This window comes from Lissotriton helveticus, chromosome 11 (assembly GCF_964261635.1).
Source record: "Lissotriton helveticus chromosome 11, aLisHel1.1, whole genome shotgun sequence".
In the NCBI taxonomy this organism is placed as follows: domain Eukaryota; kingdom Metazoa; phylum Chordata; class Amphibia; order Caudata; family Salamandridae; genus Lissotriton; species Lissotriton helveticus.
Genome location: NC_136072.1, coordinates 1,204,748,156 through 1,204,760,486, shown reverse-complemented (window position 1 = coordinate 1,204,760,486; position 12,331 = coordinate 1,204,748,156). Strand labels below are relative to the sequence as shown.

The following is a 12,331-nucleotide window of genomic DNA, read 5'->3' as shown; positions in this document are numbered from 1 at the left end:
CGCAGAACCCCAGCGTACAACCCCAGCACAGAACCCCAGTGCAGAACCCCAGCGTACAACCCCAGCACAGAACCCCAATATAGAACCCCAGTACACAACCCCAGCACAGACCCCAGTACAGAACCCCAATACAGAATCCCAGCACAGAACCCCAGCCACAACCCCAGTGCAGAACCCCAGTACAGTAACCCAGCACACAACCCCAGCGCAGAACCCCAGCGCAGAACCCCAGCACAGAACCCTAGCACAGAACCCCAGCACAGAACACAGTACTGAACCCCAGCACACAACACCAGTACAGAACCCCAGCACAGAACACCAGTACAGAACCCCAGTGCAGAACCCCAGCACACAATCCCAGCACACAACCCCAGCACACAATTGCAGCACACAACCACAGCACACAACTCCAGCACAGAACCCCAGTACAGAACCCCAGTGCAGAACCCCAGTGCAGAACCCCAGTGCAGAACCCCAGTGCAGAACTCCAGCACACAACCCCAGTGCAGAACTCCAGCGCAGAACCCCAGCACACAACTCCAGTGCAGAACCCCAGTGCAGAACCCCAGCACACAACCCCAGTGCAGAACCCCAGCACACAACCCCAGTGCAGAACCCCAGCGCAGAACCCCAGCACACAACCCCAGCACAGAACCCCAGTACAGAACCCCAGCACACAACTCCAGTGCAGAACCCAGTACAGAACCCCAGCACACAACCCCAGCACACAACCCCAGTGCAGAACCCCAGTGCAGAACCCCAGCACACAACCCCAGCACACAACCCCAGCACACAACCCCAGCACACAACCCCAGCACACAACCCCAGTACAGAACCCCAGCGCAGAACCCCAGTGCAGAACCCCAGTGCAGAACCCCAGCACACTACTCCAGTACAGAACCCCAGCACACAACCCCAGTACAGAACTCCAGCACAGAACCCCAGTATAGAACTCCAGCACACAACCCCAGTGGAGAACCCCAGTGCAGGACCCCAGCACGCAACTCCAGTGCAGAACCCCAGTACAGAACCCCAGCACACAACCAAAGCACAGAACCCCAGCACACAACCCCAGTGCAGAACCCCAGCACACAACCCCAGCGCAGAACCCCAGCCCAGAACCCCAGCACACAACCCCAGCACACAACCCCAGCACACAACCCCAGCGCAGAACCCCTTCCCAGAACCCCTTCCAAGAACCCCAGCACACAACCCCAGGACAGAACCCCAGCACACAACCCCAGCACAGACCCCCAGTGCAGAACCCCAGCACACAACCCCAGTGCAGAACCCCAGCACAGAACCCCAGTGCAGAACCCCCGCACACAACCCCAGTGCAGAACTCCAGCACAGAACCCCAGCACACAACCCCAGCACACAATCGCAGCACACAACCACAGCACACAACCCCAGCACACAACCCCAGTGCAGAAGCCCAGTGCAGAAGCCCAGCGTGGAACCACAGCACTCAACCCCAGCAGAGAACCCCAGCAGAGAACCCCAGCGCTGAACCCCAGTGCAGAACCCCAAAACAGAACCCCAGTGCAGAACCCCTGTGCACAACCCCAGCACACAACCCCAGCACACACCCCAGGGCAGACCACCAGTACAGAACCCCAGCACAGAACACCAGCGCACAACCCCAGCACAGAACCCCAGCACACAACCCCAGTGCAGAAGGCCAGCGCAGAACCCCAGCACAGAACCCCAGCACAGAACCCTAGTGCAGCGTCCTAGTGCAGAACCCCAGCGCAGAACCCCAGTACAGAACCCCAGCGCAGAAGCCCAATACACAACCCCAGTGCACAACCCCAGTGCACAACCCCAGTACAGAATCCCAGCGCAGAACCCCAGCACAGAACCCCAATACACAACCCCAGTGCAGCACCCCAGCACAGAACCTCAATAAACAACCCTGTTAGAATTGAGATCTCTGGTTGCCTAAGGCTTGCGCCAAAGCCAGGCAGAAACCACCTCTCTAGTTAGGGCAAGGAAGTTACACTCCAAAGATAACCCCTGCTCACCCCCTTGGCAACGCGACACGAGCAGTCAGACTAAACTTGGAGGCAATGTGTAAAGGATTTGCACGCGCACCCACCAGCAACAACATCCCAGGCCCCCCACAAAAGGAACTCCACACAAGGTTATATATAAAAATAGCCTTTGTATTATACCAAACACATTAGATAATAAACATACAATTTACTCTGTGCCAACGGGCACGGGCGGAATTTACAGGGGATTATGTACACAGGACAGGGCCACATGGACCACTGTCAGGAATAAGCAGTTGGTAGAACTAGCACTTTGTAGGAATAGCACTTAGAACATAAAATAATTGTAGCACCAAATAGAAGATGTAGAACACAACCAGTAACCACTGGTAAAAGGTTTGTACACACCACACAATCCTAACCACCTTAGGCATATATCACGCAGGGAACCATGAACTCACTAGCATAACTATACTAGGTAAAACAACCTCCTAAGCATAAACACATTTAGAGGTATAGGCAAATAGGCATTGTATATTATGCATAAAAGCACATTAGGCAAGTAATCACATTTGTGCCAAAAATTACATAACTGACCCCAGGCCAACTTGGCCTCTCAGGGGCTCACAGGCCCAATGTACAGAATGTCTGGGCTGGCTGCGCAGGCAGCCAAAGAAGAATGCGCAACAGGCCTAAACGATGCAGCTGCCCACTAAGTGCTGGTCAGCTGGGGAACGGAGCCTGGCACCGGCGTGCCTCCTGGCTCTCCTCGGAGCTCTAATAAACACAGTGCCCAAAAATAACGTGGGAGCCTCGTGGGCTCTGGTCTATTGATCGAAAATGCTGCCACACTGGGGGAGCGGCCCTCTGCCAGCCGGGGCCGCTCTACCTCCAGAAATGCCCCGAGACGTTAGAGCCCGCAGGCTCTAAATCATGCAGCTGCTGTGAACCTCGTGGGCTCTAATTTACCAAAGAATGCCCCACTACGTTGGAGTCCCCCTCGGGGGACTCGTGAAGCAAAGGTGCCTCCTGTTGGAGCGGCCCGCTGACCAGACGGGGCCGCTCGACTCATGGCCGGACACTGTGCCTCTCTACGGCACTCCGAACCTGCCCGGATCTCCCCCCCAGCCCGTCGACACTCACTGGACTGTTTTCTCTCAGGGATGTCTCTCTCTGCGGCGGCCGGGGCTCTTCTCGCCTGCTTCTTTCCTCGATCCGGCCCAGCGCGGGGTAGGCTCCCGCCTGCGTCTTCTTCTCCGCCCACACTGGGCACCACGGCAGTCCAGGGCTCTCCCTCGCGCCCGGGAACACTGGGGAGAGACGCCGACTTCTCGCTGGCGGTGCAGGAGCGCGGGGTGGGCTCCCGTCCACTTCCTGTTTCCGCCCCTTTACTTCCGAGTCGCCGCAGGCAGCGCGGCGGCCCTGAAAGTTCCTCCTGGCGGCTGCAAGTCGCTACATGGGGTAGGCTCCCGTTTCGGTATTAAGTCCCTGGCAGGGTGGGCACCCGCTAGGGCAACGAAAGTGGTGGCAAACACGGGGTGGCAAACGAAAAAGGAATAATAAAGCGGGGGGGCACCCGTGCTAGTCAAGGAGCCAAAAAGCGGCAAATAAGCGGGGTGGGCACCCGCGCCGAGAATCAAAGGGTAGGGGGACCCTGGGGAGAGACGCCGACTTCTCGCTGGCGGTGCAGGAGCGCGGGGTGGGCCCCTGTCTGCTTCCTGTTTCCGCCCCTTTACTTCCGGGTCGCCGCGGGTAGCGCGGCAGCCCTGAACCTTCCTCCTGGCAGCTGCAAGCCGCGACACGGGGTAGGCTCCCGTTTCGGTATTAAGTCCCTGGCGGGGTGGGCTCCCGCTAGGGCAACGAAAGTGGTGGCAAACACGGGGTGGCACCCCAAAAAGGAATAATAAAGCGGGGTGGGCACCCGTGCTAATCAAGGAGCCAAAAAGCAGCAAATAAGCGGGGTGGGCACCCGCGCCGAGAATCAAAGGGTAGGGGGACCCCTATGCCGGGGAATCCCTCAGGCCAGGGATCGCTGCTCCTGGAAATTAAAGTGCTTTGCTGTAGGGAGAATCCAGCACTCCCAGGGCGCTACAGCAGAAAGGTTCTGTGGGCAAAGTTCAGGGCAGTCCATCAGAAGGTAGGGGGCAAAGGCTGGGCCCAGGGGCCAGCTCACAGTGTCCAGCTCACAGAGCCCTCCAACAGGGAGGCAGCACCCAGTGGCAGTTCCTCCTGGCGCCCAGCAGCAGCAGGCCCCTCCCTTTCAGGTCAGGAACAAGAGAACACTTTACATGGGGTCACAGCCCTTCTTCTTTGGCTGCAGGGTGGGGGGAAGCTGGTTCTGGAGCACTCTGTTGTGCTCAGCCCCTCTCCCCATTCACAGGGCAGGCTAGGGACATCAGACGCACCACGGGAGGCGGAGCCAACATTGTGGAGGGAAAGCCTAACCCTATTCAGGTCCCAGGTGCACTCCTCCCTCCCATCAACATGCAGATCTCTCCACTCACCACCGGGGCAGACCCATCCTGACTCCTGGAGCCAGGCACGCCAGCCAGCTCCAGCCAATCACAAGCCAGACAGTCACTTCACATTTAATACACAGACATGCCACCTTCTAGAAGTGGCACTTCCACACTAGACACATTAAATCCGCACACATCATCGGGCAGCATTTAATCTCACAAGTTCGCACATACCAAACTCGACCCTGCACTCCCTACGCATCAGGAACTACCATGGACACACACATTCCCCATGCATTCCTATGGGAGGGCAGGCCAATCTCACAACATGCACTCAGAGTGCGCACGCACTTTACACTGGGACACAGTGTTAAAGTGCGCAGAAGCCAAAAACAACCAAAACCACGTCAAATATCAAAGCAAAATGTTTAGGGGTGAACCTGTCAGAAGGGCCAAGTCCAACGAACCCCAATACACAACACCCGTACAGAACCCCAATACACAACCCCAGTGCAGAACCCCAGTGCAGAACCCCAGCGCAGAACCCCAATACAGAACACCAGTACAGAACCCCAGTGCAGAACCCCTGCACACAACACCAGTACAGCACCCCAGCACAGAACCCCAATATAGAACACCAGTACAGCACCCCAGCACAGAACCCCAATACAGAACCCCAATACACAAACCCAGCGCAGAACCCCAAAACAGAACCCCAATACACAACCCCAGTGCAGATCCCCAGCACAGAACCCCAGCGCATTACCCCAGTACACAACCCCAGCGCACAACCCCAGTGCAGAACCCCAATACAGAACACCAGTGCAGATCCCCAACACACAACCCCAGTACACATCAAAATACAGAACCCCAGTACACATCCAAATACAGAACCCCAGTACACAACCCCAGTGCAGAACCCCAGCACAGAACCCCAGCGCACAACCCCAGTACACATCCAAATACAGAACCCCAGTACAAAACCCCAGTGCAGAACCCCAATACACAGACCCAATACAGAACGCCACTACACAACCCCAGCACAGAACCCCAATACAGAACCCAGTACACAACCCCATCACAGAACCCCAGCACAGAACCCAAGCACAGAACCCCAATACACAACCTCAGCGCAGAAACAGAGCAAAGAACCCCAGCGTACAACCCCAGCACAGAACCCCAGCACAGAACCCCAGTACAGAACCCCAGTGCAGAACCCCAATACACAACCCCAGCGCAGAACACCAGTGCAGAACCCCAGCACAGAACCCCAGCACAGAACCCCAGTACAGAACCCCAGTGCAGAACCCCAATACACAACCCCAGCGCAGAATACCAGCACAGAACCCCAGTGCACAACCCCAGTACACAACCCCAGCACAGAACCCCAGTGCACAACCCCAGCGCACAACCCCAATACACAACCCCAGCGCAGAACCCCAATACAGAACCCCAGTGCAGAACCCCACTACACAACCCCAGCACAGAACACCAGCGCAGAACCCCAGCACAGAACCCCAGAGCACAACCCCAGCGCAGAACCCCAATACACAACCCCAGCGCAGAACACCAGCGCAGAACCCCAGCGCAGAACTCCAGCACACAACCCCAGTACACAACCCCAGCGCAGAACCCCAATACACAACCCCAGTACAGAACCCCAGTGCAGAACACCAGCGCAAAACACCAGCGCAAAACACCAGCGCAAAACACCAGCGCAAAACACCAGCGCAAAACACCAGCGCAAAACACCAGCGCAAAACACCAGCGCAAAACACCAGCGCAGAACTCCAGCGCAGAACTCCAGCGCAGAACTCCAGCGCAGAACTCCAGCGCAGAACTCCAGCGCAGAACCCCAGCGCAGAACCCCAGCGCAGAACCCCAGCGCACAACCCCAGCGCACAACCCCAGCGCACAACCCCAGCGCACAACCCCAGAGCACAACCCCAGCGCACAACCCCAGAGCACAACCCCAGAGCACAACCCCAGCGCACAACCCCAGCGCAGAACCCCAGCGCAGAACCCCAGCGCAGAACCCCAGCGCAGAACCCCAGCGCAGAACCCCAGCACAGAACCCCAGCGCAGAACCCCAGCGCAGAACCCCAGCGCAGAACCCCAGCGCAGAACCCCAGCACAGAACCCCAGCGCAGAACCCCAGCACACAACCCCAGCACAGAATCCCAGCACACAACCCAGCACACAACCCAGCACAGAACCCCAGCGCAGAACCCCAGCGCAGAACCCCAGCGCACAACCGCAGCTGCACAACCCGAATACAGAACCCCAGTACAGAATCCCAGTACAGAACCCCAACACAGAACCCCAGCGCAGAACCCCAGTACAGAACAGGTGCCTGGCTGAAACCCACCAAGGTAAAGGTGCAGGCAAACAGTGGCTACAGTTTGAATATTCAATATTTATTTTATTTTATTTATTTTAAAGGTTTTATATAGCGCTGGCTAGACCCAGGAGTATCAGAGCGCTTTGCAGGAGAGTGAGGAGGAACGGTACTTAAAACATTTGATCAAACAAATTGCAATAAGAAACATTATACCAAAGAAAGCAGATAAATATGGGTGCTATTTACAAAAGTACTATATCAAGCTAAAGAGGGCAGTGAGTAATTAGGCTAGGGGGGTAGAGCCCAATGATCCTGGGGCTCAGTTCAGGGGGCAGGCTCACACGCAAGCCCTCTCTATTCACCACCTGGCAGCCCAGACTGTCTCCTGGAATTCCCCACCCCTGTCACTCACACAAACCAGATAGCAGATACACATAAGAGCAGAGGCGGGCTGAAATGGTTAGGCAAGCAAACACCAGCTTTCTAAAGGTGGTGTTTGCAAACACAGGATATTAAAATAAACTTTACTAAAAGATGTATTTTATTATGCTGAGTTTAGGCATACCAAACTTGACTTTCTACCATGTTCCCTGAGCCTTCTGGGATTATAGAGTGTAACAATTCCAGCAGCCCATTCTGGCCTATGAGAACAGGTAGCTTTCCAATAGTGAAAAACAAAAATGGCTGTAATTCACTATTAGGACATGCCACACACATCAGGGCTTGTCCTACCTTATTCTTACAATGCACCCTGCCCTTGGGCCTACCATAGGGGTGACTCACATGAAGTAAAGGGGAGTCTTAGGTGCTGGCAAGTGTGTGCACTTGCCCATTCAGAATGACAGTACCAGACTGCACGCAGGTTCTGCAATGGCAGACCTTTGACACATTTTACCAGGCCTCTCCTGTGGGTGGCACAACCAGTGCTGCAGGCCCACCAGCAGCTTTTGGAGTTACAAGCCCTGGCACTCCTGGTGCACTTTACTGGGGTCTGACAGTAAACCAAATAAGCCAATCATAGAAACCAATCAATGTATACACTTTTCATAGGGAGCACTTGCACTGTGGCATTGATTGGCAGTGGCACGGTGCCCTGAGCAGCTAACACCAGCAAAACACATGAGGCACATCAGCAAAAAGTGGAAGGGAGACTCACACCAAGGTGCCAGGTCTAACAGTGTGCATTTCTTCTTTAACAGAGGGGGGACAAGAACGAGGGCATTGATGCTCCTCATCGGTCAGGCACAGCCCGCTTTGTGAAGTTTATCACATAGGTACCGCGGTGTGTTTTGGTGAATAGCTTTATGCGTGATACATGCAATTTTGTAGGTGGATCTGCCTTCTATGGGAAGCCATTTGAGGGTTTTGAGGGCGAGGGAGATGTGGTTGAAACGTTTGTAGTCAGAGAGAAGTCTACCAGCTAGGTTGAGCACAGATTTGAGTGGTGCAAGGTGGACTTTAGGTGTTCCAGCGAGGATAGCGTTACCATATTCAATTCTCGACATGACCAGCGATTGGACAACAGATTTGAAGTCGTCAGCCGGGATGAAGGGTTTAATTTCCTTGAGATGATGGAGGGTGAAGAGTGCTCCTTTGGCTGAGGTTTTTATGTGGGAAGTAAGGGCAAGGCTATAATCAGTGATGATGACTAGAAATTTAACTGAGTTGGAAGTAGAGTGAACAGTTGAGTGCATTAAGGTCGGAGATCCAGTCCTGTATGGGGAGTGGGTTGTTTTTAGGGTAGAAGAGAATGATTTCGGGTTTTTTAGGGTTGAGTTTGAGATGAGATGATTGTGGTGGAACCATGATGGGATTTTGGTCAGTATTATTCACTGTTGAGAAACATGCACACCAGTAAATGTCCTTCAGAAAGCTCGATAAAGCAACACGTGTATTGAAAATAACCCCACAAAACAAAAAATATTTTTTAGGGTGCCAACTACAGGATAAAGTCAGAAATCATAAGAGTGTTTACTTACTAACTTTTCATGGAAGTTAACTCTCACTCGTGCCAAGAATTTCCATTTACCAACACTCAATCTAAATTTAAAGTTTAAAAAGGGTGCCTTCGTCCTAGTGTGTGACTAACTATAAAAGTGGAAGAAAGATAAGGTGAAAGTAAGAGGTTTCCGACCTGTAGACGTAGGGGCCTCGCTGGGCGATGACCGGCTTCTCCCCCTGGCGGATCTCTTTGGGGTTCAGCACCTCGAAGATGTAGATGGCCATGTGGAAGGGCACGGGCAGGTCCCGCCACATCTCGAAGGCGAAGCCGCTGCTCGGGTCAATGCGGACATTCTGCAAGAGGAGAGAAGATGGTGAGAGGCTGCTCCACCTTTCATCAAAAGGAGCACATATGTGCACCAAGGAGAAGGCATGTAATGGTACAACAACATTTGAAAGTTTCAGAGGAGATTAAAGTCCCTAGAAAGGCTTACACTTCGCATCCCTCACCCATTCTAATGTTCGCGAAACGGTCCCAGACCCGACACTGAGCTGGCAGAGTTACATTGGAAAAAATATTCAGAAACTTGAAATACACATTGACCCTCTGGAATGCAGCCTCTGAAGGTTTCAATTAGGAAATCTGAATCAAAATATGTCAGGAAGTCCCAGGCTCTAGGCCTCGGGGCCTGTCTGCTGCTCCAGCAAAGCACTTCCGCAGTAGGGATGAAAGTCTTCTCTGTGCAGACAGCTGTGCCAACCTTGTCAGGGTGCTCCTTTACCATCAGCAAGGCCACTGCCAGACTAGGAGGGGTAGGGGAAGGGATAGAGAGGCAGAGGGGGCACACCAACAGTGCGCCCTACAGTACAGGGTGGGTACCATATCCTCAACAGGCTCCTAAACTGTGTATCTATAAATCATACTTTATGTGTTCGGGTAGTTGTTCAACAGAAGTGACACAAAACTACAACACCCAGAATGCATTAGGCAGAATGCACATAAGTCCAGGACTGGGAACAGTGTCAGTAAAGTCCTGCAGGGAGACTGACAGCTACCAGCAGCGGATTGATCTGCAGGGGTACAGATCTTTCCGCTGTACCCACAGGACAGGTGACTCCTGATGCCAATACTAAAACACATGCAGCCCCGGGGTAACAGAGCATTCACCTCCCTCTGCGTCTGGTGTACGTCTGGGTTACAAGCAACATGCATGGACAATGCCTGCTGAAGAAACAGTATTGTTTGGAAGAACACATCACACTCAAATGGAGACTGAAGCGGCTCAGCCTCCTTCAAAGAGAAGGAACTGGACTGCCCAGTGTGGAAAGAACCACCCCTGACCCAGTGTGGACAGGAGCGCCCCTGACCCAGTGTTGGTGGAGCGCCCCTGACCCAGTGTGGAAAGAACCACCCCTGACCCAGTGTGGACAGGAGCGCCCCTGACCCAGTGTTGGTGGAGCGCCCCTGACCCAGCGTGGAGCTGAGCGCCCATACCCAGTGTGGAGAGGAGCGCCCCTGACCCAGTGTGGGTAGAGCGCCCCTGACCCAGTGTGAGAGGAGCGCCCCTGACCCAGTGTGGGTGAAGCGCCCCTGACCCAGTGTGAGAGGAGCGCTGTGGTTCTCAAAAATCCGGACCCTGTTGTTTTCCGATATCAAGGTCCGATACCCGTGTCACAAAATCTCAACGTACCAAGACGATTTTGGTGTCTATGAACCGATAATGATTAGGACATCATTTCTGTGTGACTGCGACTAGAAGACTCCGTGTTTCTGTGGTCCGGAACAAGGGAGAACTCAGAGGTCTTCGGGTGTTATCCCCTGACACCAGCGGGCTCCTAAAAACCCGTTACCTCAGTTGGCGCCCAACGTGGGGCGATATCAAGCGGTGACGGTCCAAGCCAGATGTTCGTGAGGAGCTTCGTGTGAAAATTCCGGAGGACGGCCAGCCACTTCAGCGACCCCTGTATGTCGACGTGGTTCCGAAGGTCTTTGCTGCGAGGTTCCCCGCGTCCCGACGGCTACGAAGGACTGCTGCCCTGACTATCGCCTTGTTTTGGACCCAGTGATCCTTGGTAGAGCGAAACGATAGACGAGTCTTCTAGCGACGTCACAGATCTTCAAATACTTCAGTTAAGTATAAGTGGAGCGTCTCCCAGTCCTTAGTTTGTCCTTAGTTTTTGGTATCCTTGAGATACGACTTGATTTGGTACTTGCAAGCCCCAAAGCCAAAGGACTCGTGTTTTCACGAGGCATATCGTAACAGATAATCCTTTGAAGTTTGAAGCTAGACTAGTGAGCGAAGATGCCTGGTTTTAGCAAACTTGGAAACTTGTTTTGTCTTGGTTGTAGTAAGGACTCCCGATTAGAGGATTCCTGTCCGGTTCCTCCAATTGGAACTCCAACGTATGAGCTCTATGTAAGGCACGGCGTAGGTCCTATAACGTATAACGAAGTATGGATAAAATACACCCGCAAGGATGGTGTTTTAAAATGGCCCCAATATGGTAGTTTCGACTCAGAAGTTTTAGATAACCTAGAGGTCAAACTGTTCAAGAAGAAAGCCCGGCCGGCGATGTTTGACTCTTTCCGCTTATGGCGCAAAGAAGCCAAACAGAAAGAAATAAGATTAGCAAAAAAGAATAAAAGAGGTATGTCGATGGTACAAGCTGCCGTTGCATACAGGGATAACGAGGAAGAGCAGGAAAGCGAACAGATGCTTAGGAGCAAGAAATTAGCGATAGATAAATGTTACCCGATGCTGCCAAATAAGGGACAAGGTCAAAAGGAAGGATCCGAGAAAGATCCATTAATGTCCCACCTATTAAATTCTCCGCCACCCTATGCACAAAATGCCACAGCACCTCCGCAACCTTTAGTTGCACCTCTGGTAGCTGTTATGCAGGCTCCTTTACAGCACTCACCAGCTGTTCTTCAGCTGGCTCCTGTTTCTCTGGTGCAGCCTCCTCAAGGCTCACCGATCACATCTACTTCTCCTACTGTTCCTTCTAAAATTTCACCTAGCGCACCTTCTAGTCTCTCTGATACTCGTTCTATGAACATTTCTGTTTCTGCTTTGCGTGACTCTGTTCTACCACCAGTTATTCCCCCACTTTCACCTTCCGTCTGGCATAAAATGGCCAGCATTGTTACTAACTTTCCTTCACCACTTTTTCGGTCGCCTAAAACGACCCCTAACACGGAACGAAGACAATTACGAAGCCAAATGCCCGATTATCAGGAAAGAGAATCGTTGAATAAGCTAGCACGGAATTGGGCTATTGACACAGCAAGATATGATGTAGAGTCTGTCTTGAACGTTTTCCGTCAATGGGATGAACCAACGCAAAGATACGTCTTTGAGCAGATGTGTGTTTTTCTGTGTGAGGATTTGGAAGATAATGGTCAGAAGAGCAACCAGCAAGAGTTGTGTAGGTTACGATTTAAATTTGGGGAGGGTATGATAGTTGGTCCCAACGTTGAAAAAGCAGTTGAGATATTATTATCACATCGAAGTATGGGTGGTAATTCTGGGTCATCCTCTGACAGTGGTACATCTAGCAGGAAAAGGGCGAGACAGTACCCGATGAGAGAGGTT

The 12,331-nt window shown here is 53.1% G+C and overlaps 1 protein-coding gene across 2 annotated transcripts in view; it reads right to left on the bottom strand.

The window, feature by feature from the left end:
- The window catches only part of SCARB1 (scavenger receptor class B member 1), a 703,088-nt gene that overhangs the window by 349,493 nt on the left and 341,264 nt on the right, over positions 1-12,331 (bottom strand). For both annotated transcript variants that reach the window (XM_078668029.1, XM_078668028.1), the window contains exon 2: positions 8,929-9,089. In XM_078668029.1, the coding sequence (XP_078524155.1) occupies positions 8,929-9,089 (161 nt within the window). The remainder of the gene's footprint in view (positions 1-8,928; positions 9,090-12,331) is intronic.